General features: G+C 38.1%; 1 protein-coding gene across 6 annotated transcripts; it reads left to right on the top strand.

Annotated features, from left to right (window-relative positions):
• The first annotated feature begins 248 nt into the window (after window positions 1-248).
• Window positions 249-24,429, top strand: LOC104093925 (uncharacterized). Of its 6 annotated transcripts, none has more exons than XM_070181776.1 (28): window positions 249-665; window positions 1,483-1,834; window positions 8,239-8,331; window positions 8,411-8,525; window positions 8,640-8,808; window positions 8,935-9,109; window positions 9,286-9,411; window positions 9,561-10,094; window positions 10,269-10,880; window positions 10,970-11,038; window positions 13,678-13,794; window positions 13,871-14,116; window positions 16,229-16,276; window positions 16,369-16,506; window positions 17,535-17,699; window positions 17,815-17,877; window positions 18,000-18,107; window positions 18,195-18,278; window positions 19,781-19,828; window positions 20,258-20,332; window positions 21,281-21,376; window positions 21,462-21,542; window positions 21,647-21,718; window positions 22,189-22,233; window positions 22,301-22,384; window positions 23,302-23,405; window positions 23,489-23,641; window positions 23,747-24,429. In XM_070181776.1, the coding sequence occupies exons 1-27, from the start codon at window positions 451-453 to the stop codon at window positions 23,631-23,633; spliced, it is 4,179 nt and encodes a 1,392-aa protein (XP_070037877.1). In that variant the 5' UTR covers window positions 249-450; the 3' UTR covers window positions 23,634-23,641; window positions 23,747-24,429. The 6 variants fall into 6 exon arrangements, with proteins under 6 accessions (XP_070037877.1, XP_070037878.1, XP_070037876.1 ...); XM_070181777.1 differs by having other exon boundaries at window positions 23,489-23,665; window positions 23,779-24,429; XM_070181775.1 differs by having other exon boundaries at window positions 23,489-23,665.
• The last annotated feature ends 604 nt before the right edge of the window (window positions 24,430-25,033 follow it).

Raw genomic sequence — 25,033 nt, 5'->3', positions numbered from 1 at the left:
TTTAAGTATTTTAATTAAGAATATTATCGTTTATGAATCTATGCACTAGTTAGTATTCAAACCGAATAAACCGAAGTTACCGAACCGAATAAATCGAAGGAAAAAATCGAACCATACCGAATTTAATTAGGTACGGTATTGATATAATATTTTACGAAACCGAATACCAAAAATACCGAACCAAAATGTCTTAATATAATTTTAACAAACATAGTACATTGTATGGCTCCGTCTATTCTTTTCGATTTAATTTATTTATAATAATCCTAATTCCTATGCTGCTTGGGACACACTCCGTCACACAGTAGCGGGGAGCAAACTTTCGGCGGCTGAAAAATTCCGGCAGTACAAAACCATCGAATCCTTTCCCTTCAAATTCATTGCTTTTCACAAGAATGTTTTCGCACAACAACTGAAGTTCATCGAAATCTAGGGTTCCGCTTTTTAACAATGGTGGGAATGATGTCTCCGATTTCACGAGAAAGGATAGCGAGTTTACTCAGCGCTGCCAAGTTTGCTTCCGATGTTCCGTCGAAGCTTCACAGCTTGCGCCGGTTAAATAATGAACTCGCCGGCGCCGACTCTCAGTTGCTCTCTGAATTCCTCCCTTCTCTCCTTGACCTCGTATCTGATCGGTTTAGCCCTGTTCGTAAATTAACCGCTGAGTACGTTTCTTTCACGCGCCTCTCTCTTTGTTTGCAATATAAGGAGTACATGTAATTTTGGCATTTCGTCCATTACCTTGTAATTTGATGGCAGTACAGTTATATAGTACTCCTAATAAAGTTCGTGTCTTTTATATTTTTTATATGATTTTTTCTTCAGTTTTCTGCCAGTCTCTTGCTTTATGTTAATTCTTGCACGATTCTTATGTAAGTAGAAAATGTAAAGACCTTCTAATGTTAGAAACCGCAAATTACCTGGTACCCTATGCTGGTGGGAGGACAGTAGCATCATCAAAAAGAAAAAGCAAACTGCAAATTGCTGAGTACTGGAGATAAATGAGTCCAAATATAAGGAGATGAACAGTCTAGATTTATATGCAAGTCTCAACTGGCTTTGGTAGTCTGTTGATTATTTTTTTGATAACAAGACCCTGTTGATTATAAAATGTGAAAACCGAGGAGCAAGGAAAATGGAAATTTTTAGTTTAGTTCTAGGGGACACAGATGAGGCTGCCATTCTATATATGTTAGCTATTGAGGCAAAGCACTGCCCAGTAGAATGCTCCAATGTCTTTTACTTGCTGGCTGCTGCACTGGATTTTTTGATAAATTTCTAGTTAGAGTAAGTGAGAGATTAGTGCTTATCTACTGTAAAATTCTTGAAATACTTAGTTATTATTAGATTCTGGTTATTGCTCATGTATGTTATGCTTTTTAAGACCTCACAAGATGTCTTTTACACTGCCAGCTTAATTGTCTTATGAGTTTACTTATTTCATATTGACATTTGACCATAGCATGAAATTTTTCCTGCCAGTTTGGTCATTATATTTCAACTGAGCTCCTTTTCATTATACACTTGGCATGCTCTCTTGGTGCTGTCTTACCCAGTACAGTTTTCAGAATTGAATAAGCAGGCTTCTGTCTGTAAAGCGTGTTTTGCAATCTACTGGATTTCACAACTCCATATCATGAGGAGGCAAATTGAAAAGATGCATTATTTGTTCAGGATGGTTGGTTATATTGGATTCAAACATGGAGAATTCATACCTGATATTGTACCCGTGTTGATCTCTGCCTTGAAGGATGATATGCCAGCTGTTGCTCGACAAGCAATCACTTGTGGAATTGATATATTTCGGTGTACTCTAGTCAAAGTTGCAATCCAGGTAGTTGACTGTTTCGGATCTGAATTCTGAACTTCAAATATGACTCATTTGCTTTTATCCAGATTTAAGATCTTCAGAGATCAACTGTCTGCAAGTTTTTAGCTTATTGGATTGGCAGTTATCATACTTACATAAGCAATTTGTTGTCTATTTTCACAGTCACCTCTCTAACCAATGAACTTTATTATTAACTATCTGCCTTTCTTATGAATAACAACGGGATCATGTATGATATCTGTTGACATTAACAGCAACAGCTTGAAGCACCTTAATTCTTTTTTTGGATCAAGTTGTGAGAAAACACGGGAGAAAATATTATTCATTATTTAAAGTGTTGTACAACGCCCTATTTATATACAGTGATTACATAATAATAGGTATCTACTTCCCGATGTGGGACACTATACATGACTAACTACTTAACACTCCCCCTCAAGCCGGTGCATATAAATCATATGTGCCAAGTTTGTTACAGATGTAACCAATACGAGAACCAGTAAGAGACGTAGTGAAAATATCTGCTAGCTGGTCATTCGACTTCACAAACTCTCTAACAATATCTCCTGAGAGTATCTTTGCTCTGACAAAGTGACAGTCGATTTCAATGTGTTTAGTCCTCCATGAAACACCGGATTTGACGCAATATGAAGAGCAACTTGATTATCACACACCAGTTCCATCTTGCTGATTTCTCCGAACTTCAACTCCTTGAGCAACTACTTGACCCAAACTAGCTCACACGTTGCCATAGTCATGGCCCGATATTCAGCTTCGGCGCTAGATCGAGCAACTACATTATTTTTTTTGCTCTTCCAAGAGACCAAATTACCTCCTACTAGAGCACAATATCAAGACGTAGAACGTCTATCAGAAGGTGATCCTGCCCAATCAGCATCTGTGTACCCAACAATCTGCTTGTGGCCTCGATTCTCGAATAGTAATCCTTTGCCTGGAGCTGACTTTATATACCGAAGAATGCGAACAACTGCATCCCAGTGACTATCACAGGGACAATCCATAAACTGACTTACAATACTCACCGAAAAAGAAATATCAGGTCTAGTCACTGTGAGGTAATTTAATTTGCCAACCAACCTCCTATATCTCGTAGGATCTCTAAGAGGCTCCCCCTGTCCTGGAAGAAGCTTAACATTTGGATCCATAGGAGTGTCAACAGGTATGCAGCCCATCATTCGAGTCTCCTCAAGAATGTCTAAGGCATACTTCCGCTGTGAAATAACGATACCTGAACTAGACTGAGCGACCTCAATACCTAAAAAATACTTCAATCTGCTCAGATTCTTAGTCTGGAAGTACTGAAAGAGATGTTGCTTCAGATTAGTAATACCATCCTGATCATTGCCAGTAATAATAATATCATCAACATAAACCACCTGATAAATACACAGATTAGGAGCAGAATGCCGATAAAACACAGAGTGATCAGCTTCACTACGAATCATGCCGAATTCCTGAATAACTGTGCTGAACTTACCAACCCAAGCTCGAGGGGACTGTTTCAAACCATATAGTGACCTGCGCAATCGGCATGCAAGACCACTAAACTCCCCCTGAGCAACAAAACTAGGTGGTTGCTCTATATAAACTTCTTCCTCAAGATCACCGTGGAGAAAAGCATTCTTAATGTCTAACTGATAAAGAGGCCAATGACGTACAACAACCATGGATAAAAAGAGACGAACATATGCTACTTTAGCCACGGGAGAGAAAGTGTCACTATAATCAAGCCCAAAAATCTGAGTGTATCCTTTTGCAACAAGACAAGCCTTAAGCCGATCAACCTGGCTATCCGGGCCGACTTTGACTGCATAAACCCAATGACAACCAACAGTAGACTTTACCCGAAGGAAGAGGAACAAGCTCCTATGTGCCACTCGCATGAAAAGCAGACATCTCGTCAATCATATCCTGTCGCCATCCTGGATGAGATAGTGCCTCACCTGTAGACTTAGGGATAGAATCATTGGACAAAGATGATATAAAAACATAATGAGGTAATGACAGATGATGATATCTTAAACCGACATAATGGGGATTAGGATTAAGTGTGGATCGTACACCTTTGCGGAGTGCAATTGGTTGACTAAGAGGATACAAGTCCGTAGTAGGTGCAGAATCTGATGCAGGACGTGAATCACCTGGGCCTGGTGCTGGATGTGGACGGTGATGATAAGTTAAGAATGGTGGAGCTGCAGAAGATTGAACTAGACTAGGTAGTGGAACTGGAGCTATAAGTGGTGTAACTGGAGCTGTAGGTGGTGGAGCTGCAACTGGAGCTGTAAGTGGTGGAGCTGGAGTTGTAGAGGAAGATGAATGGGAGATAGTGACTGAATCTCCAAAAGTTGAAACTGGTAGCACCTCAGAAATATCTAAGTGATTACCTGGACCTGTGAAGTATGATTGGGTTTCAAAGAAGGTAACATCAACGGACATAAGGTACCGCTGGAGAATAGCATCGATACCAGTGTTGTGAAAAGCGGGCGCTTCCTCGCTTAAAGCGAGAAGCGAAGCGAGGCGACCCATCGAGCGCTTCTGCTATCTGAAGCGTAGCAGGTATTCAAAAGCGCTCGCTTCCCACTAAAAAACGAGAAGCGACGATGCGAAGCGATGCGTAAGAAGCGTGCGCTTCTCTATTTTAAAGGGCTGCTAGCCTATTTAATTAAAAAAGATGTTCCTTTTTTAAAACATATCGACCAGCATCAACAGAGAAAGAAACAGGCGACTAGGGTTCAAGTTTTCTACACTTTTCAACTTCAAGATCATCAAATATCTAAGTGATTACCTGGACCTGTGAAGTATGATTGGGTTTTAAAGAAGGTAACATCAACGGACATAAGGTACCGCTGGAGAATAGCATCGATACCAGTGTTGTGAAAAGCGGGCGCTTCCTCGCTTAAAGCGAGAAGCGAAGCGAGGCGGCCCATCGAGCGCTTCTGCTATCTGAAGCGTAGCAGGTATTCAAAAGCGCTCGCTTCCCACTAAAAAACGAGAAGCGACGATGCGAAGCGATGCGTAAGAAGCGTGCGCTTCTCTATTTTAAAGGGCTGCTAGCCTATTTAATTAAAAAAGATGTTTCTTTTTTTAAAACATATCGACCAGCATCAACAGAGAAAGAAACAGGCGACTAGGGTTCAAGTTTTCTACACTTTTCAACTTCAAGATCATCAAGTATGGTCCAGGTATGTGATTTCTTCTTCTTCCTCCTCCTTCTTCTTCTTTTTCTTTTTCTTTCACTGTTTCAACTTCCAAATAGCAGCGAACTGCTGGCGAATTTTTTTTATCCCTTCAGTTCTACTTTCTCATTCTTCTCCTCTTCTTCTTCTTCTTCTTCATTTTCTTGCACTGTTTTTTCGTTTGAAATGCTGCCCATATTTTACTGTAATGGTATACTGCCCTTCCTCTTATTTTTATATCCTTTATTCTTAGTTCTTATTGCCTTTCTTATGTGTTATGTAGTTGTCCTTTTGGTTATCCGCTTCACTTCAAAAAAGCGAGCGCTTCGCTTCTCGCTTTAAGCGAAAAAGGGGTTGTCGCTTTTCCTCACTTCACGCTCTTCACAACACTGATCGATACCCTTTTTGCGTTCTCGAGTAACCCAGAAATACGCACTTAAGAGCACGATGAGCTAACTTATCTTTTCCTGGAGTAAAGTTATGAACAAAACACGTGCTTCGAAAGACACGGGGTGGAAGAGAGAACAAAGGTAAGTGGGAAAACAGGACAGAGAATGGAACTTGATTCTGGATAGCTATAGTTGACATACGATTACTAAGATAGCAAGATGTAAGAACTGCATCCCCCAAAAACGCAACGGAATATGAGATTGTATGAGTAGGGTACGAGCAGTTTCAATAAGATGTCTATTCTTTCTTTCAGCTACCCCATTTTGTTGAGATGTGTACGGACAAGATGTTTGATGAATAATCCCATGAGAGTTCATAAACTGCTGAAATGGGGAAGACAAATACTCTAGGGCATTATCACTACGAAATGTGCGGATATAAACCCCAAATTGATTTTGAATTTCAGCGTGGAAGGTCTGGAAAATAGAAAACAACTCAGATCGATTTTTCATCAAAAATATCCAAGTGCACCTGGAATAATCATCAATGAAACTGACAAAGTAGTGGAATCCCAAGGTAGAACTGACTCGACTAGGACCCCAAATGTATGAATGGACTAAAGTAAAATGTGACTCCGTTCGATTATCAAGACGCCGAGGGAAATGAGAGCGGGTATGCTTACCAAGCTGACATGACTCACACTCTAGAGTGGACAAGTGAGATAAACCATGTACCATTTTTTGAAGTTTTGACAAACTGGGATGTCCCAACTGTTTATGTAATAAATCTGGTGAATCAGTAACAAAACAAGTTGTTGAAGGAAGACAAGATGTGAGTCCATGTGATTTAGCAAGGATAAGGTAATAAAGTCCATTTGATTCACGCCCGGTACCAATGATCCGCCCCATACTGCGTTCCTGTATAAAAACAAGGTCATCAAGAAATTAAACAACGCATTTAAGTGATTTGGCTAAGCGACTAACGGCTATGAGATTAAAAGGATTGTTAGGAACATAAAGAACTGAATCTAAAGGTAAGGAAGGAAGTGAGCTTGCTTGACCTATTGTAGCTGCCATGGTTTGAGACCCATTGTGACTGTTGGAAGAGATTGAGAATATGAAATAGTAGTGAAAAGAGATTTGTTACCAGAAATATGATCCGATGCACCTGAATCAATGACCCAAGACTCGGAGGTTAAAGATTGGGAGACACAAGTCACGCTACTACCTGTTTGAACAACGGAAGCTATCTTTGAAGATATCTGTTTACATGCTTTGTACTGAAGGAACTCAATATAATCTGATAAAGAAACCATCTGGATTGAATTCAATGGATTGGATCCAACGGATTGAGTCAAAAGCTTCTGATACGAATGACATTATAATTTTCGTGCCGGAAAAATCAAAAACCCATCTAAAATCACTGTTCACGCCGGATAAATATAAAAGTGGTGTAACCTGGCTCGGAATTCCCTTGCGAACAATCTGTCCCAACGACTTTTTTCCAAAAAGTGACTGGAAAGGGCCCCACGCGCTGGCGCGTGACGTCGGAATTTCGCAGGAAAAATTTCTTCCGGCGGCGCGTGGGAGTGCGTGGAGGGTTTTCTGACGTAGATATTTTTATGGGTTGGTCGCCGGAGGCCGATCTACTTCGTGGTGGTGTTGATTTTTGCACAACACTGACGAAAAATGGCTTTTTACTTGCGGCAGACCTGAGTTTGTCGGAAAAAGACTTCCAGTTGACTGATTTCTCTTCCCGGAGTCGCTGAATTTATGCACAGCGATAAATCTTTCACGATTGCTTTGATACCATGTGAGAAAGCACGGGAGAAAATATTATTCATTATCTTAAGTGTTGTACAACGCCCTATTTATATACAGTGATTAAATAATAATAGGTATCTACTTTCCGATGTGAGACACTATACATGACTAACTACTTAACACAAGTAATTTGGGTAGTTGAATAATTGATCAGACACCTTACTGGAGGAAAGAAATTATTCTTCGCTTAGTACTTACGCGCAACTTAATAGCCTATAAGTCCATCTTGCATGACAGTTCTAGGCTAAGATCTGGTACCAATTTTGGACCTAACCTTCAGTCCTGGAGTTCAAATATGCCATGATTGCTATTACTCACTCTGTCCCAAAATGAATAACATGGTTTGATATACAAAGGGGCCAAGTCGTCGAATTTGCACATTGATCAATCCATTGATTTTCCAGGAATAAAGTTTGTATAATCAGAGAAAATTTACTTGATATAATACTATAAATTTTACTTTTATGCAAATTAGAAACATTTAAGCTGTATAAAAGAAATTTTAGTCTACAAAAAGCTGTTGATTTATGAATAGTAATAATGTCATATAAAAAGAAACAGGGAGAGTACGTGTATAAATTTGTAAACAAAGCAGTTGGACACTTTATGTCTTCACCGTTACTTTGACTGACTTTGCAGTTTTGAGACATTTTGATCAAATATGGATTTTTCCTATAAACCCAACTTAGCTCCCTCCACTGTGTTTTCTCCTTTTTCATCTATAAAATATCCTATCCATATAAAACTGACAGATAAACATTTATCTGTGTAGTAAAACCATCTTTGAGTAGTTCCTTCAATTGTAAACCAGCATCATGAGAATGTAAACCATTTCCCCAATGATTCCTCCAATGAGTATTGGTATTATTACTGATCACTTTGATAATTATACCTATTTTTTGTTAACTAGTAAAAGTGCATCTTTTCTCTAGTTTCGTAGCTGGAACTTTGCACACTGACATTTTCTTGAACATCAAAATCGCTATCTCATTATTAGGGCTTGTTTTCAAGTGAATTGGATGATTCTCTTGAATCAGCATGGGCCTGGGTGCTGAAGTTTAGGGAGGAGATATATGCAATGGCATTTCAGGTATATAGTTTTGTCAGAACCATATGATACATTAGTCTAGCTTCGCTTTGGGACTAACTCTTTGAAACATGACCATAAGCCTGCAAGTGATGGAAGAAGATTGCTTGCGCTGAAGTTTGTGGAATCTGTTGTGCTACTTTACACTCCGAATCCCAGTGTCAGTTCGGAGCCACCGCCTGCTTTGGACATTGAAGGTATTAAATGTTTTTGAAAGTGTGAAGTGAGTACATAACTTGTGATATCTTCTAAAGTAAGTTGTTTATGCATTACAAATGTCATGTCTCCAAATTGATCTCTTATTTTTTCAGGGAAGTTTGAACAATTCAATGTTTCGTGGCTTCGTGGAGGTCATCCAATACTAAATGTTGGGGATTTGTCTGTTGAAGCAAGTCAAAGTTTGGGTCTATTGCTTGATCAGCTTAGATTTCCTGCAGTGAAGTCAATTACTAACTTGATGATCATTGTGCTCATTAACTGGTGATGATCTTTTTTCTTTGTTAATGGACTTGCATTGGAGATCCATATTTCTTATACTACAACCTCTATATGATTTGTTCCTTTTACCTTTTTCTGATAAAGTATAACTTGTTCCTTTATCCCCAGTCTTTCAGCAATTGCGACTAAAAGGCCGGCTTTTTATGGTCGTATTCTGCCAGTTCTACTTAGCCTGAATCCTTCAAGCTCCGACGGCAATGCGAAGCATGTTTCTGGGGTATACCATGCTTTGAAGAATGCCTTTGTTTCTTGCTTGAATTGTACACACCCAGGAGCTGCACCGGTAATCTGTTTCATCTTTCGAAGTAGAATTCGATAGGCTTTCTGTACTTTCCTTGATTGGCCAAATAGTTTGGCTCATGCTGGGTCTGACCACAATGACTCTGTATCACAAAAATGTTCAATTGGCTCAAAAATTGATCATGAACTCGTTTGTCTTTTCTTTTTCGGGGTCTGAAGTGGCGGGACAGACTAGAAGGTGCACTCAGAGAAAAGAGAGCAGGAGTTCAGGCAGAACCAGTTGTAAGCCACGATTCCCAGAATAATGGACACATAGAGTTGAAGGATGTTTCATCAATCCCAGAGGTTCCTGTTTTCAGTTTTCCTCTTGGTTTATTATCAATGTCAAACAATGCATCACACTAGCAGATGCTTTAGAGTTCGTAGTCCTCAAAGATTAGTTTGTTTTCTAGCTTTGAAGTTCATTGTCCTCAAAACTGCTTAACCTCTTTTAGGAGTCAAAGCCTTCAGTTAAAGCATCGGATAGTGGACAAAGCATTGCTGGAACGAAAAGATCAGGGGTGGAGGACAATGCTGAACTGGTAGATGATAATCTCTCTAAGAAGCGCATGCGGTCGGCACCTATTGTCTTAAAGGAACCAAAGCAAGAGCTAAGTGCGAACCAGGAGAGAGTTTCAACTGGAGGTTCTACAACAACCAGACCAGATGGAGATAATGTTCATTTGCAACCACTTGTTGCAATGTTTGGTACATTAGTTGCCCAGGGTGAAAAGGCTGCAGCATCATTAGATATTTTAATCTCTAGCATATCAGCTGACTTACTAGCTGATGTTGTGATGGCTAATATGAGAAATCTACCTTCGAATCAGCCAAAAGTTGATGATGATGAAGAGCCACCTCTGAAGCCAGAAATTGAATCTGATTTTAAACAATTATCATCACTGTTGTCAGACGTCGTTTCTCAGTCCAGTATGTTAGCAGAAAAAGACGAGAAAGATGCTCAAAATTTGGTCTTCATCGAGCCGGAGGTCTAAAATGCTTTTCCTAATTCCTTAATACATGTTATTTTGTCTTTTCCACCTTTTAGGAGGGGGTGCATATGTAAAGGTCCTCGCGTGGCGAGTTTCTGATTAACTTTTTTATCTCTCTGTTTAAGCTCTTAATTTATTACTCACGGGCTTCTTTGTTGGACATGTTTTCAGTTGCAGCAAATTAAAGAAGGAGACGAGCACCTTGATTCTGTCACTACTAATGTTACATCTGATGCCCTGAATTATGCAAGCGAACAAGCACCGGAATATGTAACTGAGCCTCTTTCTTCAAAAAGTACCCCTCTGCTAATGGAGAATGATGTCTCACCAATGCAATCTGATGTTGCTGACATTGAAAACAATGAGGATTTCATACCTGGTCTAGATTCTGTAGTTCGCAAAGATGTTTCATCAGAGCTCGTAGTTGTTTCATCAGTTGATCCCACTGAACTTGAGGATGGGAGCCAAGAGCAAGGGTCTAGTTTAGTGAGGTCATCTTTGGAGGTAGTTCCATCGATTTCAACTGATAGGTCTGAGGAGCTTAGTCCAAAAGCAGCAGTAACAGATGTAACCAGCGTAAACTCATCAACGGCAGCTTCTGTTGGGCTTTCTCCGCAGTTGCTTCTACCCAAAATATCTGCTCCAGTCATCCACCTACCTGACGAGCAGAAGGATAATATACAAAAGTCAGCTTTCACTCGTGTCATTGATGCTTATAAGCAAGTTACAGTTGCTGGAGGTTCTCAAACCCGCTTTTCTCTTCTTGCCTATTTAGGTGTTGAGGTATTTGCCCAAGGATTATTTACAATGCATATATTTAATGAGTGCGAACGACATATTTTAACTATTTTTTTTTCTTTTCTAAACTGTAGTTTTCTTCGGAGCTAAACCCTTGGAAATTTCTACAAACACATATATTGTCAGATTATATGAATCATGAGGTAATTGATTATCCTGTTATTTACTTTGCATGATATTGTGTTCATTAATAAATTTAGCAAGGTAGTTGATAGAATGACAAAAAATATGGAGAAACACTCCAGTTAAGGGCTTTAATATAAGTAGGAGTATGAATATACGCAATGCAAATGTAACCCCAATGTGAAGTGAGATTGGACTCAATTATGGTGACTAAGTGCAGACAATTCAAAATATCTTGGTGCAATCATTCAGGAGAATGAGATAATTCTATGCAGATGTGACTTAGAATTAAAATGCGATGATTGAGATGAAGGAATGTTAGTGTTATACGTAGAGACACCTAACAAGGTGGAAGGCAAATTCTATAGAATGGTTGTGAGACCAACAATGTTATGTACAATATGGATAATTGAAATTTGGATTTTAAGGTGGATTTGCGGTTATACAAAATTGGGCAAGATAGAACTGATCACACCCATAGAGGGTGCAAATAGCATACGTAGACAATGAAATAAGGAAAGTTCGCCTGAGATGGTATGGCTATGTACTACATAGATCCTTAGATTCATCGATCTATAAGGGTGAGTCGGTGACAATGAGAAGATTGAAGGTGATAGAAGCGGAGGGAGTTAGCTCAGTATCACATGTGCATAGTTGCTTGAGATGATTTAAGGCCCATTTAGATAACTTCGAATAAGATCTTTTTTCTTTTGGAGAAGTTTGCAAAAGAAAACGTACTTTAGTAATTGTGTTTTATCTTCTTAAAATAAAGATTTCTGGGCATTCATCATGTGGAGGAAGAACTGTAGAAGAAGTGCCTCACTGCTATTCTTACAACAACAGCAAGTGTATGACTCTTCACTGTTTATTTAAGTTTGGACCCATTTCATTCCAATAGTCAATAATTTGTGCGTCGTTGCTCTACACTGAGGCTTTTAAGAACTTTTTAAAAAGGGTTTTAAAGGAAAAAACTTTAAAAAATATCTTTGAATTTCTTTTCAGATCTTCACAAACTTCTTGCTGATAAAAATCTGCTTAAATTGTAGAATCGATGTATGTTTAGTTAAGATTAGGATATTATAGAGCATCTTCCATAAAAGCGAACCAAGCAGTTGGGATTAACCTAGCAGCCCGTGGAGGAGTGAGACTTGGAAAGCGCTTAATTTGCCTTAAAAAGACATCATTTGGTATCTAGATGAAAGGAACCTGAATAGAGCCCAGTGGATATAAAGGACTAGAAAACCCGAACCTAGCTAGTTTGAGGTATAGTTGATGGATTGGCTGGCTGTAGTTTTTGCCTATTTATAACAAGGCGCTGTTCCTGCCAATTATATTCACTTTTCTTTTCCTTCTCTCAGTAATGTGGCTTTACGTGTAGCATGTTTAATTTTTTTTGAGTAAGGTAACATCATGGAGCATGTTTAATTTGCGAATGGTACTCACTGTTGGTATCATGGTCTGTCTATAATGCATGGGAGGGAGGGAGGGAAACTTGTAATTAGGAGTCCAGAACCTGGTGCAGACATCTAAGCTGCTCAATACTAACAGAAGTAATTCGCACCCAAGGGTGTGGCCTAGTGGTCGATGAAGTGAGTTGAGAACCATGAGGTCTTAGGTTCAAATCCCAGTGGAAGCAAAAAATACTAGGTGATTTCTTTCTACCTGTTTAAGCCTTGATGGACAAATACCCGTGGAACTAGTCAAGGTGTGCACGGTTATAAAAAAAGATACTAACAGAAGTAATTCAGGCATATTAAAACAAGGTAAATTAGGTTTGGGTGGGCTAGCTATAACTATTGAGTATTGAGCAAAGTGTGAGACTACTGAGTGAAGTGTGAGAATATTTGGGCAGAATTACCTGGTATGTATGTTGGTTGGAGGTAGTGGGTACCTGGTGGAATATTCGAGGTGCGCACTAGCTGGTTCCGTCACCACCATTATAAAAGTGAGAATATTTGGAATCTTGCTGGCTTCTGAATTAAGCCAGATATGCTGCACTGAGTTTAGGTAGCTAGCTACCACAAGAGGGTCGAGTTTGAACACATACTTCATTTGCTGCCTCTTTTAGCTGTCTGCTTGTGCTACTGTCGGTTGCCTGCAGTGGCTCTGATGCATGTATCAGTTCTGCTTTTCCTTCTCAATTTTTATCAATTAATCTATCAAATACATCTCTCCATGTCGCGAAGCACAGTATGTTGATTATTATCTTCTGTCTTCAGCCATCACAAGAGTTCTGAATTTGAGTACTTTTTGAATCTTGCTGAATTGAGTGGGGACAGACTTAGTGCTGCTTGTTTGAGTTTGCTTACATCTGCTGCTATGGATTGCATGTACTGCCCTTAATGAGTCCTTCCAGGAGGTAGTTAGTGGTGGTGTTCTGTTTTTTGCTAGCGATTGTGGCTCTAATGTGTCTATTATACCTGCTGAGTTTTGTCTTCTAATTCGCTAGTCCTTTTTATCGGTGCATATCTGTCTCTCTAGGGGTAGCATGTTGATTGTTGTCTTCTGCCTGACCTGCTAAGTTTCTATCTTTTGTGCACCGCCTTATGATATTTCATGGCAAACATATCGCGGCAGCATAAAAATTAGTAATATTTTTCTTATTTTGTATTTGTACCTTTTAATTGTGTTAGGATTACTAATCATTGGATGTTTTTAGGGGCACGAGTTGACATTGCGTGTCCTCTACAGGTTGTATGGGCGTGCAGAAGAAGACCAGGATTTCATTTCTTCAACAGCTGCTGCATCTGTATATGAAACATTTCTACTTACAGTGGTATGTATATGATCCTTTTTCCTGGGGGGTAAATGCTTTGCATTCTTCTGATTTCCTGCATATGTTAATCCTGCAGGCAGAAACACTTAGAGATTCTTTTCCAGCTTCTGACAAATCTCTAAGTAGATTGCTTGGTGAAGCTCCTCACTTACCAAATTCTGTTCTCAAGTTGTTAGAGAGGTTATGTTGTCCTGGTAGTTCTGAAAAGGATGAGAAGGAGTTACATAGTGGAGATCGAGTCACTCAAGGCCTCAGTACTGTGTGGAACCTGATTCTGATGAGACCTCCAATGAGAGAGGCCTGTCTCAGAATTGCTTTACAGGTTTGCTGTCAGTGTACTATGTTTGATCTGTATCTTTTATTTGGAACAATTTTACCTTTTCTGTTCTGAGTGCCACATATCTGCATCTTCTCTTATATTGCTTGGCCAACCATCAGAACAGAGAACTACTATTACATGATTAGTTGTTGATAGGCGAAAGAATATTTTCTTGAGATATACAGAGCTGAATCAATACAACATTGCAGTTTTGTCAATTTGTATGGTCTGCTCATTGTCAAAGAAGGGACTTACCCTGTGATTAGCAGATCTTTCATATAGGCATACTGGCATAGACAAACATGAACTGTGTATTTTATTGACTTTCTTGCTCATGCATGTTACAGTTCCGTGCTTCAATGTGGTGAGGGATATGATTGTTCTTATACAAGATGTGTTAAGCAGGTTTTAGCTTTCCTGATACCAGAATGCATTCATGGGTCAGCACTTTGGCAGTTGTTGAAAGAAGTGCTAGTTTAAACTAGGATCTTCCGTCACTGGGCAGAATTTGATTTTAGTTCTTTCTACATTGTTGCCGATGGTCATCAATCAAACATTCTCTTTCTGTTTCCATCTTTATGGTCTCTCAAAACATTATATCTTAATAATGTAAAAGCTCATCAGTTATATACATATATATATATATATATATATATATATATATATATATATATATATGCATCCAAATTTTCTAAACGACTGTGACTATTGGTTTTACTGTGAATAGGTAAAGCCTTAGATTATTTGTACTTAAAGTTAGGACACAGAAACAGGATAAAATAACATAAGTTAGCAGAACAGAGAAATAGGGTAAAGACTTGAGCATACTTAATTCATTAAGAACGTATCCGTCAAGTTCTGACAAGAGATAGTGAGATCAAAGAGACTTAGAGAAACTATTTTGATTAATTAATCAACACAAATCACGGGGATAGATACCTTAGCTACACTAGAATATGGTCTACTGGAACACCCAAGGTATGGTCTAGTGGTCAATTAAGTGGGTGAAAACCATGAGAGATCAGATTTTAAATTGCAGCAAAGACAAAAAACACTAGGTGATTTCTATTTATTTGTCTAAAGCCTTGGAGGAGCAGAGTTACCCGACAAGTGTGCTGACTGGAGTTGCCAGGTATCCGGTGAAATAGTCGAGGTGAACACAAGTTGGTCTGGGCACCACCGTTGTGTATAAAAAAAGAACAAGGTCTGCTGAAGTAAAAGATGTTCCGAAAAGTATGATGGTTAAAAAGCTTGTTGTCTAGATGATACTTTATAAGGTTTGTAAGTGCTGTGAAGAGGTTGGAATAGTATGACTAGCCAGGTTATTCAGTGTTTAAGGACGGAAATGCCAAACAAGTGGAGAACTGTATCTTGGTTTTGATATATAAGAACAAACAGGATGTTCAAAGTTTCGCGAACTACCCTGGTTTTAAACTTATGGTCATAGGATGAAATGAGTAGTTAAGTCATATATATATATATATATATATATATATATATATATATATATATATGAGCTGTCCCACCTTTAGAATATTGCTACGTGCATGAGGAGGAGGAAGATTGTTTTAAGTTGGTGCAACTTAGCATGGAGCATGAGAGGAGACAATGACCTTTAGCTGTTGCATGGTAGATTGGCTGCAAAGATGTAGAGCCTTGTTTATTTGTCATTGAAATCTTATTGATGATAGAAATAGATCTTTTTTATTTAAAAAAAGAATTCCTTTTTTGCATGGGTAATTGGACAAATTTGATAGATGATTGTGGCGGCATTCATTCACTACCTGCTTTTGACTTGGTGTACTACTAGTAAAACACTTCGATATAAAAGAAAAGATAGCGAGTTCTTAGCAATGAGTAGTGTAAGTGCAATAGTTCTTTGCAGCATCATAGTTACTGCCTTTGTGGCCCCTTCATATGAATTGCCCTTCTTATAAATTGCAATGAAGGATTTCGTGTATCATCATCTTCTTGGTTGAGAAATCCATTTCTTTTAAGGTGATGGGCTCAGATGAAATCCATTCTCTGTTCTGTTGGTAAAAGTTAAATCTTCCATAGATGGAATTCTAGCTCACATCACCATGCTCTGACTTATATCTTGTTTTGATTGCAAAGAGTGCTGTTCATCACTTGGAGGAGGTGCGCATGAAGGCAATACGGCTGGTATCTCATACGTAACTTGGCTGTCTAGTGAATCAGACTAGTTTTATGATTATTGCAGTTGTTTCAACAGCTATTTGATGTTACTTTTGCAGGTCGCCAATAAGCTTTATCCTCTGACATCCATCTCTCAACAAATAGAGCACTTTGCCAATGAAATGTTGATGTCAGTTTCAACCGTTGATCATAAAGCAGATTCAAATGGTGATGGATCTAATCCTGCCTTGCAGAAGGTGCTAATTCTCATTATGAAAACTGAATTTATTGTTAACATATTTTGGTTGGCTGTTGCTTTTGTGCGCCTTGGGGGTGGAGTGGGGTGGGGGTGCAGCAGTCACTTCTAAATTTCAGAATATTCTTAGAGAATATGTTAACATAGTATGGCCTGAAAGCAATCCTCTCTTTATATTCGTATTGCTGCACGTGCTTTAGAGCCTCTGCTTTAAAAATGCTGATATTGACAGATGTGCACATATCAGCAGATGTGCAATGTGCAAACAAGTAAGGAGGCATAAGCAGAATTGTTTAGATTCTACTTATTGGATAATTAGTATACTCTTACGATTGCTGAATGTGTTTTGGTGCAGTAAATTTTAGTTTGATGTCAAAAGTTTGATATAGGAAGCCATACCAAGTGAGTATGACAAATGCACATTAGACATTCCCTGTCTCTCTGCGTGTTACTTTTTTTTGGGTTGGGGTGTGGGTGGGGTTTTTTTTTTGGGGGGGGGGGGGACTGGATAATAAGAGGGAATTCTGTTGTTTGCTTGTTTTTCATACTCAGTGTTAATTGATTGCTGCTATATCTTTGTTTACTGTAAGAAAACAAATGAACAAGGAAACTTGTCTGAATATGTGAACCCTCAACCTTCCCTCTCCCTTTATGGGAAGTTGAAGGAAGTAACCAGGAAGAAAGCCAAGCAGTGATGAAAATAGAAGTGAAGAGAGAGAAGCGTACTCATGATGCTTGTTGAGTATGTGTTCTCTAGTTCATAACTTGCATACTCATGAAGAGAGAGAAACATACTCATGATGCTTGTTGAGTATGTGTTCTCTAGTTCATAACTTGCATACTGGGATTGAAATAATTGCTTTTTGCTAGCTCTCTTTCGGAAACAGCCTCTCTACCAGGCACCAGCACAAGGTAGGGGTAAAGTCTGCGTTGACACTACCCTACCCAGACCCCACTTCTGGGATTATACCGATCGTGTTGTTGTTGCTAGCTCTCTTTTGTGCAGCTACTTGATGCTCTCTTTTTCAGGATTCTGCTTCAGAAAAACCCACGGAAGAAGGACCATCATTTTCCATCACCACCAAAGATGTGTCCTCTGACACTCTTCAGTCATCCACTGCTGGAAGCATATCACCGTTTTCGATAGCTGAAGGCCAGCGGTGCATGTCGCTCTATTTTGCACTGTGTACTAAGGTTCTTCTCCATAGTTTGGCTATTGTTGCTTGTCATTGAACATTTAGTCCTTGTTCGATGAGACATTGTTCCTACTTCTATAACCTAACAAATGCTTGTCTATGTTGCTGAGCAGAAGCACTCACTTTTTGGCCAAATATTTGTTGTATATAGCCGTGCATCCGAGGCTGTACAGCAGGTTTGCTTTAAACCTTGATGACTTTCTGTTAGAATTGTGTTCACAGCTTCATTGGTCATTCCTAACCCTGCTTCACCTTAATTTTATGTTGAACATACTGAGAGCTGCTAAATGTTATGCAGGCAATACATCAACAAATCCATATGCTAGTTCGGACAATTGGTTCTTCATCTGAGCTACTTGAGATCATATCAGATCCACCAAGTGGAAGTGAAAAGCTATTGATGCAGGTCTTGATGCACTTCAATGTCCAGTTAATGAAAGCTTGGAAGAAGAAATACACTCTTTAACATACTTATTTTTGTTCATAACTCAAGGTTTTGCAAACGTTGACCGAGGGGACAGTTCCTTCCTTACAGTTGATAACTACTATCAGGAAGCTATATGAGACTAAAGTAAAGGTATCAAGTATGATTATAGTTATTGAAAATGATTTTTATTGTTGGACTGCTATATGAAGTATCTACAACAAACTAACATGCTATTTTAATATATTAAAGTAATAGGATGGTTAGTTGAGTTGTGGCAATGCTGTTTGTTGATGAATCCGTACTAATAAAAAATTCCAATTAATTAATGTTAGAAGTTGACTCTGTGTCTTAGTTTTCCATTCACCTATTAACCTTATACTTCATTGAATTGTTACAAACTTATGGAGGGCAATTTTGTCTAATATTACTATCCTTTTTAGATGGATAAAAAATTTGATATTCTAATTATATTTTTCAGAAGTTTAATATGGTAGTATTTGGTATTTCCTAATGAGGACATACCATTTAATTTTGTTTGTGGATGATTTTTGAATTATTGCAAAAGCTTTTCCAAAAAGTTGCTGGTTTTGTTCTTCCAATAAGTTTTTGCAAAACTCTTTCACGAAGCCCTTCCGTTTTGGTCCATAAAGCCAATTTTAAGTTGAGTGACAGTAGGAAATTTCATTTGAAATATTTCTCCTAGGAGTAATGTCATTGAAAATGTTTTAGTGAAGTAAAATAGACGATCTTCGGTGGCATTTATCTACTTCTTTCCCCTTTTAGCAATACTTTCTTTTTCTAGCTTTAACTTATTGGATCATATTTTGCCAAGCACAAAAATATTGAATGAAAACGGGAATGAAATAACAAAAAGAAAAGCCAAAACCTAGACTGTCCTTTTACATTTGGTGTCAAAAATTTGTTGCTATCATGTAATAAGTACATGTTTAACCTACCTATATTGGGCAAAGAAAAAATAATGTAATCAGAAGTTACTAAACAAAGCGCTTTGTTAGTGTGACATTAAAATTACATGGTAAAAATCAAACCAAGGTTGTACAATAGTCAAATGAAGTGGTTTTGTCTAAATTGGTTGTTCTGCTAGTTATTAAATGAAGTCTTAAAGGATAGGGTTTTGCTAGAATCCTTGTAAGGAGAACAAGGATAGGTTTTTGCTTTCTTTTGGAATCTGTAAATGGTTACCAGCACAACCTTTGTGCTGGGCTTTCTAATTTTAACTGTTACCTTTCTCGAAACAAACAAAAAAAAGGAAATCCTAAAGTTATGTAACTAAAATAGGAAACTTGAGTTTCGTCTTTCACATTTTTGAAATGTAAAGTTTAGCATGTTGCAATGGATTTTACATTTATCTTGAATTTTGTCACAACTGTTGGAGACTAGGTGTTATATGGGTTTCAAGTCGAAATGTTCAACGGAAAAATATGAAATGACTTGTAGACGCATACAATTTAGTAACTTTATCTGCGTCTGGTGCATGGTATCCTTGGCTAATCAGTAGAACTGATGGTAACTCAGTGGAGATAACAGCAGCATTTCTCATGTAGCTTAGTAGATTCTTGTTCTCTGTCCAAAAGCTAAGATTATGATGTGATCAGTATTTGATCCTCTAAGTTCGCTTTCGTGCTTCACAGGATGTTGAACTTCTTATTATGATACTTCCTTTCTTGTCAAAAGACGAGGTACTTAACTTTTTTTCTCTATGGTCTATTTTGTACAATTTTCTTCCCCTTGTTACTTGCATTCTCTGTGCATCCACTGCTGCGAAGTTGCTACATCACTTCTCCCTTTGGCTTAATTTATGCTCAAGGGGGTGATTATACGTGCACAAGACAGAGAAGTAATGGCTGTAATAAGTAAGAAAGTTTAAATGGTCTATGCATGAGGTGGTTATTCCAAAATTAGATGTTCATTGTTTGTGGAACTGCAAAAGAAACTCCTTGAAAAAACTGTGGCAGTGTTAGATTATTCTTCTTTGCATCAGTCTTTGTGGTTTTCCTTTTGTTTTGGCTTTTTTTTTTCTTGGCTTTATGTCATTCACATGTTTCTGTTATTTTCTCGTTCTACTTCCCTCTTTCTTTGAGTTAGTTCTTGCATCGCTTTTTTGTCAGGTTTTGCTGCTTTTCCCACATGTTGTGAATGTTCCATTGGATAAATTCCAAGGTGCTCTGTCTCGTATTCTACAGGTACTCAGTTTACATTTCTATCAACAATGTTTCTTTCAAGGGCTGTTATTTGTGGTCCTTTTATTTCCTATCTTTTAGTCTGTCAGTTTCTTTCTTTGAGGGAGAGGAGGCGACTCTTTAATTATATGCAGTACTCTTCTCTGTTTTTTAACACCCACAGTTGATTTGATATTCCTTCTTATTTTTAATAGTATGGTTGGTATTTGTATTTAATGACTGTTTGCTGTTACATAGGCTGTAGCCCCAAACTTCATCTCTCCTAAAGTTTTAACTAAGATTGGTTCTCAAGGTGAAAATGGTAGAAGATATTCGGTCTTTTGGTGCATACTCACTATTGACCTGCTTTAGTTTAGAGGCCATATTATGTGTTATCTCCTGATGCCCTGTTATGTCTAGACAACTTATTCTATTTTCTGGAGTTTGTGTATGATATATGTATAACCGCTGTTTGCCTTCGTTGATTAAAGTTCTGGATCTGCAAGTTTGAGAAGAAAATTTGTAAATGATGTGAAAAGGCCTACAAAGTCTGAACTTGACTGGGAAACTGTTGAAGTCATAGGTTTTGGTGGCCAATGTGAGTATTGAATGAAAATTGAACCGCATATTCTGCCTTGTTGAACTTCCAGAGTTGTTTTAACTAAGAAAGTTTCTATTGAAAATATGGGTCTCTACTCTTTATTAAAAAAAGAAATGGGAAGAGAATCATGAAGTCGTAGGTTCAAATCCAGTGGAGGCAAAAAACACTAGTGATTTCTTTCCATCTGCCTAAGTGTTGGTGGACAGAGTTACTTAGTACCTTGTGCTGGTGGGAGGTAGCAGGTATCCTGTGGAATTAGTCAAGGCGCGTGCAAACTGGCTCGAACACCACGGTTATAAAAAATAAGAAATCAATTCAGTAGTATTTTTCTCACAATTGATCCTTACATGGGTTCAAAAATATTTGTACAGGGATCAGCTCACTCAGGTCCAGTGCTAACTCCTGCTGAAGCATTAATTGCTATCCATAGGATTGATCCTGAAAGAGAAGGCATTCCATTGAAGAAGGCATATTTCTTTACCCTCTTTGACTTCCGTACTCTTCTGCGTTTTCTTGGAATTTTGACACTTAGAGGTAATATTGACTTTGCAGGTCACAGATGCATGCAATGCTTGTTTTGAGCAGAGACAGACATTCACGCATCAGGTTCTTGCAAAGGTCTTGAACCAATTGGTATAGCTCCTTTTTTACTCGTCCATTTCTAGCTTCAACTCTTCTTTGAATCTGAAATCTGGATTAATCTGAAAGAATAAATATATTATTCTTTCTGGGGGCAGGTCGAACAAATTCCTCTTCCGTTGCTGTTCATGCGGACTGTAATACAAGCTATTGGTGCTTTTCCATCTCTGGTAAGATACATTTGTCGGTCATGGTATCTTTCTCCCGGTTATAAATGCATACATAATGTGATGAGTAGCTGTGTGAAATGATTAAACCAGCTTTTGCATCTTGTAGCCCTTGGATAAGAACAATGCTCGTATCTGTGCTTATGCTACATTGCTAGGAGATGATTCTACAGTTATCCTCCGCTGGGTGGAAGAGTCAATCTTTATTCTTTAGAAGAATCTTTATTCTTTATTCTTCTTCTTCTTCTTCGCGACAAGGCACAAATAAACTATCTTGCTTTTACATCTTTCAGGCTTGTAATATTTCTTCCTGATAATACTATAGCATCATAAAGTCTATTGTGTATAAGTTGAACATGGAGAATGAACGAATGCCAGCTTCCTTCCTCATAATACTAGAACCTTTTGTTTTCTCTTTTTCATATGTCTCATTACTTTTATGTGCCTGAGTTCCCTTAATAATGTTGTCGCAGGTGGATTTCATAATGGAGATCCTCTCTCGTCTTGTTAGTAAACAGGTATGTGCTGCCTGTACTTTGCGAGCTATATCAATGCATAGTGAAGTCTGATATATTTGTTGTCCAGATATGGAAATACCCGAAGCTGTGGGTAGGATTTGTGAAATGTGCCCTTTTGACCAAGCCACAATCTTTCGGAGTGCTGCTTCAGGTATGCCTTAGCTGTAGAAGCTAGCTATGTTTCTCCTTCAACTATCTTACCATTGGGATTTACGTTACAAGTCTTGGCTTGATTAGAATTTATGTTCTGTTTGATCTAATGGCATTCACAAGGTTTAATTAATCAAATGCTTGTAAACTATCTGATATAAACAAAAATGTGACGTTGCCCAAACCGACTTTAAGATCTCCACTAGTTTTTATTTATCCTAGCACAACGAATGCCATCTGCACCTTAAACTTATTATTTTATCATCATGCTCAATGAGATAGTTTAAGCGAAATTGGGTTAGCAAAAGCAGAGCCTTCAAATATTAAGGTAAAAGTTGATGCTGTATCTTGTTGTAACTAATGATATTTTAGACATTTGTATGCACTTTAGCCGCTATTTGATCAGGTAGTTTTAGGATAGTTTTAATTTTTGACAATAAATATATGGAGGTTGCATTACCGAGGTTCTGTTCTGACGCAAACTTTTAACAATCTCCTCTTAACATACATTTTATTATGTTCTAAAATGGAACTTGGGCTTCTTTCAGTTGTTTACACTTTGAACCTTTCAAATCTCACTACTATTCAGAAGTTTTGTTATCTTAAATGCTCCAGCGCTAACATTATTTTAAATTTGTAATATGAAATTTGAGGCAAGCCAGAAGTCACCTTACTGAATTTGGCTTAATTCCATATGAAATTGTTTGTTCCTCATCATTTCTGTTCAATTAAAGAAGTGAGCAAACATTGCTCTGGGTTATCTGGAGTTTGGAGAGTGGGTGGTAGGTGGACTGTACGTGGTAGATTTGGTTTTCAGCACGAACTTGTTGAAAGTTGTTTCTTTTGCTTACGTTGCTGGTAAGACCATAACGAAGTCTAAACTGAACTTTTTCCTTCATGACCTTGATATGCTTTCAGCTACCTCCAGCTCAGCTTGAAAATGCATTGAGTAGAACGCCTGGTCTCAGAGCTCCTTTAGTTGCACATGCAAACCAACCACACATAAAATCTTCACTTCCAAGGTTCACTTCAACAGTCTTTACATGTATATGACGAGGATTATTACTCATCTCTATTGAGGATATATACTTCTGTATTATTTTAGGTCTGTCTTAACGGTTCTTGGAATTGAATCGGATGCTCAAGGTTCAAGTCAGGCACCTCCCAACCAGTCTCAGACAGGTGATATGGGCAATTCTGATAAGGAGGCACTCACTGAGAAATCCAGGGAATCGTCAATTGCCAGTTAATTTGGCCTGTGAGTTATGGGCTTCTCCTGGGGGTGGGTACTTCCCATTGTTTCCCTCCCTTTGCTCTTGGTTCTATTTGCTTCAATATGCTCACTGAAGCCATCTCTTATCAGATCCGATGCTGAGATTTGTGCTTCACATGTAGATTGTGGGGATGCTATATATCTTAAACTCCAGGAGTCTTGTTGGTTTTCCCTCTAGAAATTGCTACTCGACAAAGCTCCTGGTTCCATTCTTTTCAAGTATCTGGCAGGCTGATGCAAACAGGGTCCTTACATTGCGTAGTGGGAATCAGTTTCATGGATCTTTTCTGGTTCTGAAATGAGGTTATAAAAATACCCTCAGCCTTATAATGGCGGCTTGGTTGTGTTGCAGCCTTAGACTCCCAACCACAGGTGTTGCTGCTTGTACGGAGTAACAGTTGTATTTGAGGATTATTCTTATCGCTTCCAGAGGTTGCTCAGCTCGACCTTCTGTATTTTGGTAATTAGGAACTAGGAATTAGGGATTCCTGATAACTGATAAACAGGTGTTCGTGTTTGTATATTAACTTTATCCTTTAATTATCTGGCATTTTAGCAAATTTTAGGAGAGCTGGTAACCTAAATGTGATCGCCTAAGGAACTTCCTTGTTTCTGTGAGAGAGATTTTGACGAAACGCTTATTCAGCTGAATGGGACAGATTGTAACTATTCAATAGCTGAGCAGGATAGATTGTAACCTTAAGGGTTGTTTGGTTCGAAGACAAGTTATACATAGATTAGTAATGCAGTGAGATTAGTAATGCATGGATTAATAGTATATGAATTAATAGTGTATGAATTATTTGTTGTTGGGTGTTTGGTTCATTGCACTAAAATTGGCATACAAAGTATCGTCTAAATTATTTGTTCACTTTTTAAATTAAAAACTAGGCAAAATACATAAAGATTTCATTAAACTTGTCTAAAAAACATGTTTGAACACTTAAACTAAACGGGTGTTCTTTTACTCTCGTGTTCTTGTTCGGAGTGAATTAAATAACACCCTAACACTATAATACCAATCTCACAATGTGATGTGCTTTACACGTGCCACATTAGAGCCATATTAGCGCCACGTTAGAGCCACACCAGAAATTATCTAAATTTTGATTTTTTAACCTTTTCGTTTCTTTGTCTATTCACATTTTTTTTATCCTTACTCATTATTTAATACACTAATAAATCTCTAATTAATGATTAAATTCCTCTTAATTATATTTTTTTTGTTGAATTCTCATCCATAGATACACTATAAATTTAAATCCCTTCGATCTTGGTTTACTCTCCTCTTTTTTTTTTTTTTTGTTTCTTTATCTAATTATTTTTAGTTTTTCATCAACATCCTCTATGATTTTTTTCTTTCAATTAACCGCAACA

This window comes from Nicotiana tomentosiformis, chromosome 7 (genome assembly GCF_000390325.3).
Source record: "Nicotiana tomentosiformis chromosome 7, ASM39032v3, whole genome shotgun sequence".
Taxonomy (NCBI): Eukaryota; Viridiplantae; Streptophyta; class Magnoliopsida; order Solanales; family Solanaceae; genus Nicotiana; species Nicotiana tomentosiformis.
This window is presented reverse-complemented; position numbering and strand designations above follow the sequence as displayed.

Excerpts from the sequence above, each read along its gene's own strand:
- LOC104093925 (XM_070181776.1), top strand. The coding sequence starts at position 451 with ATGGTGGGAATGATGTCTCCGATTTCACGAGAAAGGATAGCGAGTTTA. Across the intron at positions 18,108-18,194 it reads GTGAAAAGCTATTGATGCAG|GTTTTGCAAACGTTGACCGA; the intron begins GTCTTGATGCAC and ends TCATAACTCAAG. Across the intron at positions 19,829-20,257 it reads CTTTCTTGTCAAAAGACGAG|GTTTTGCTGCTTTTCCCACA; the intron begins GTACTTAACTTT and ends CTTTTTTGTCAG.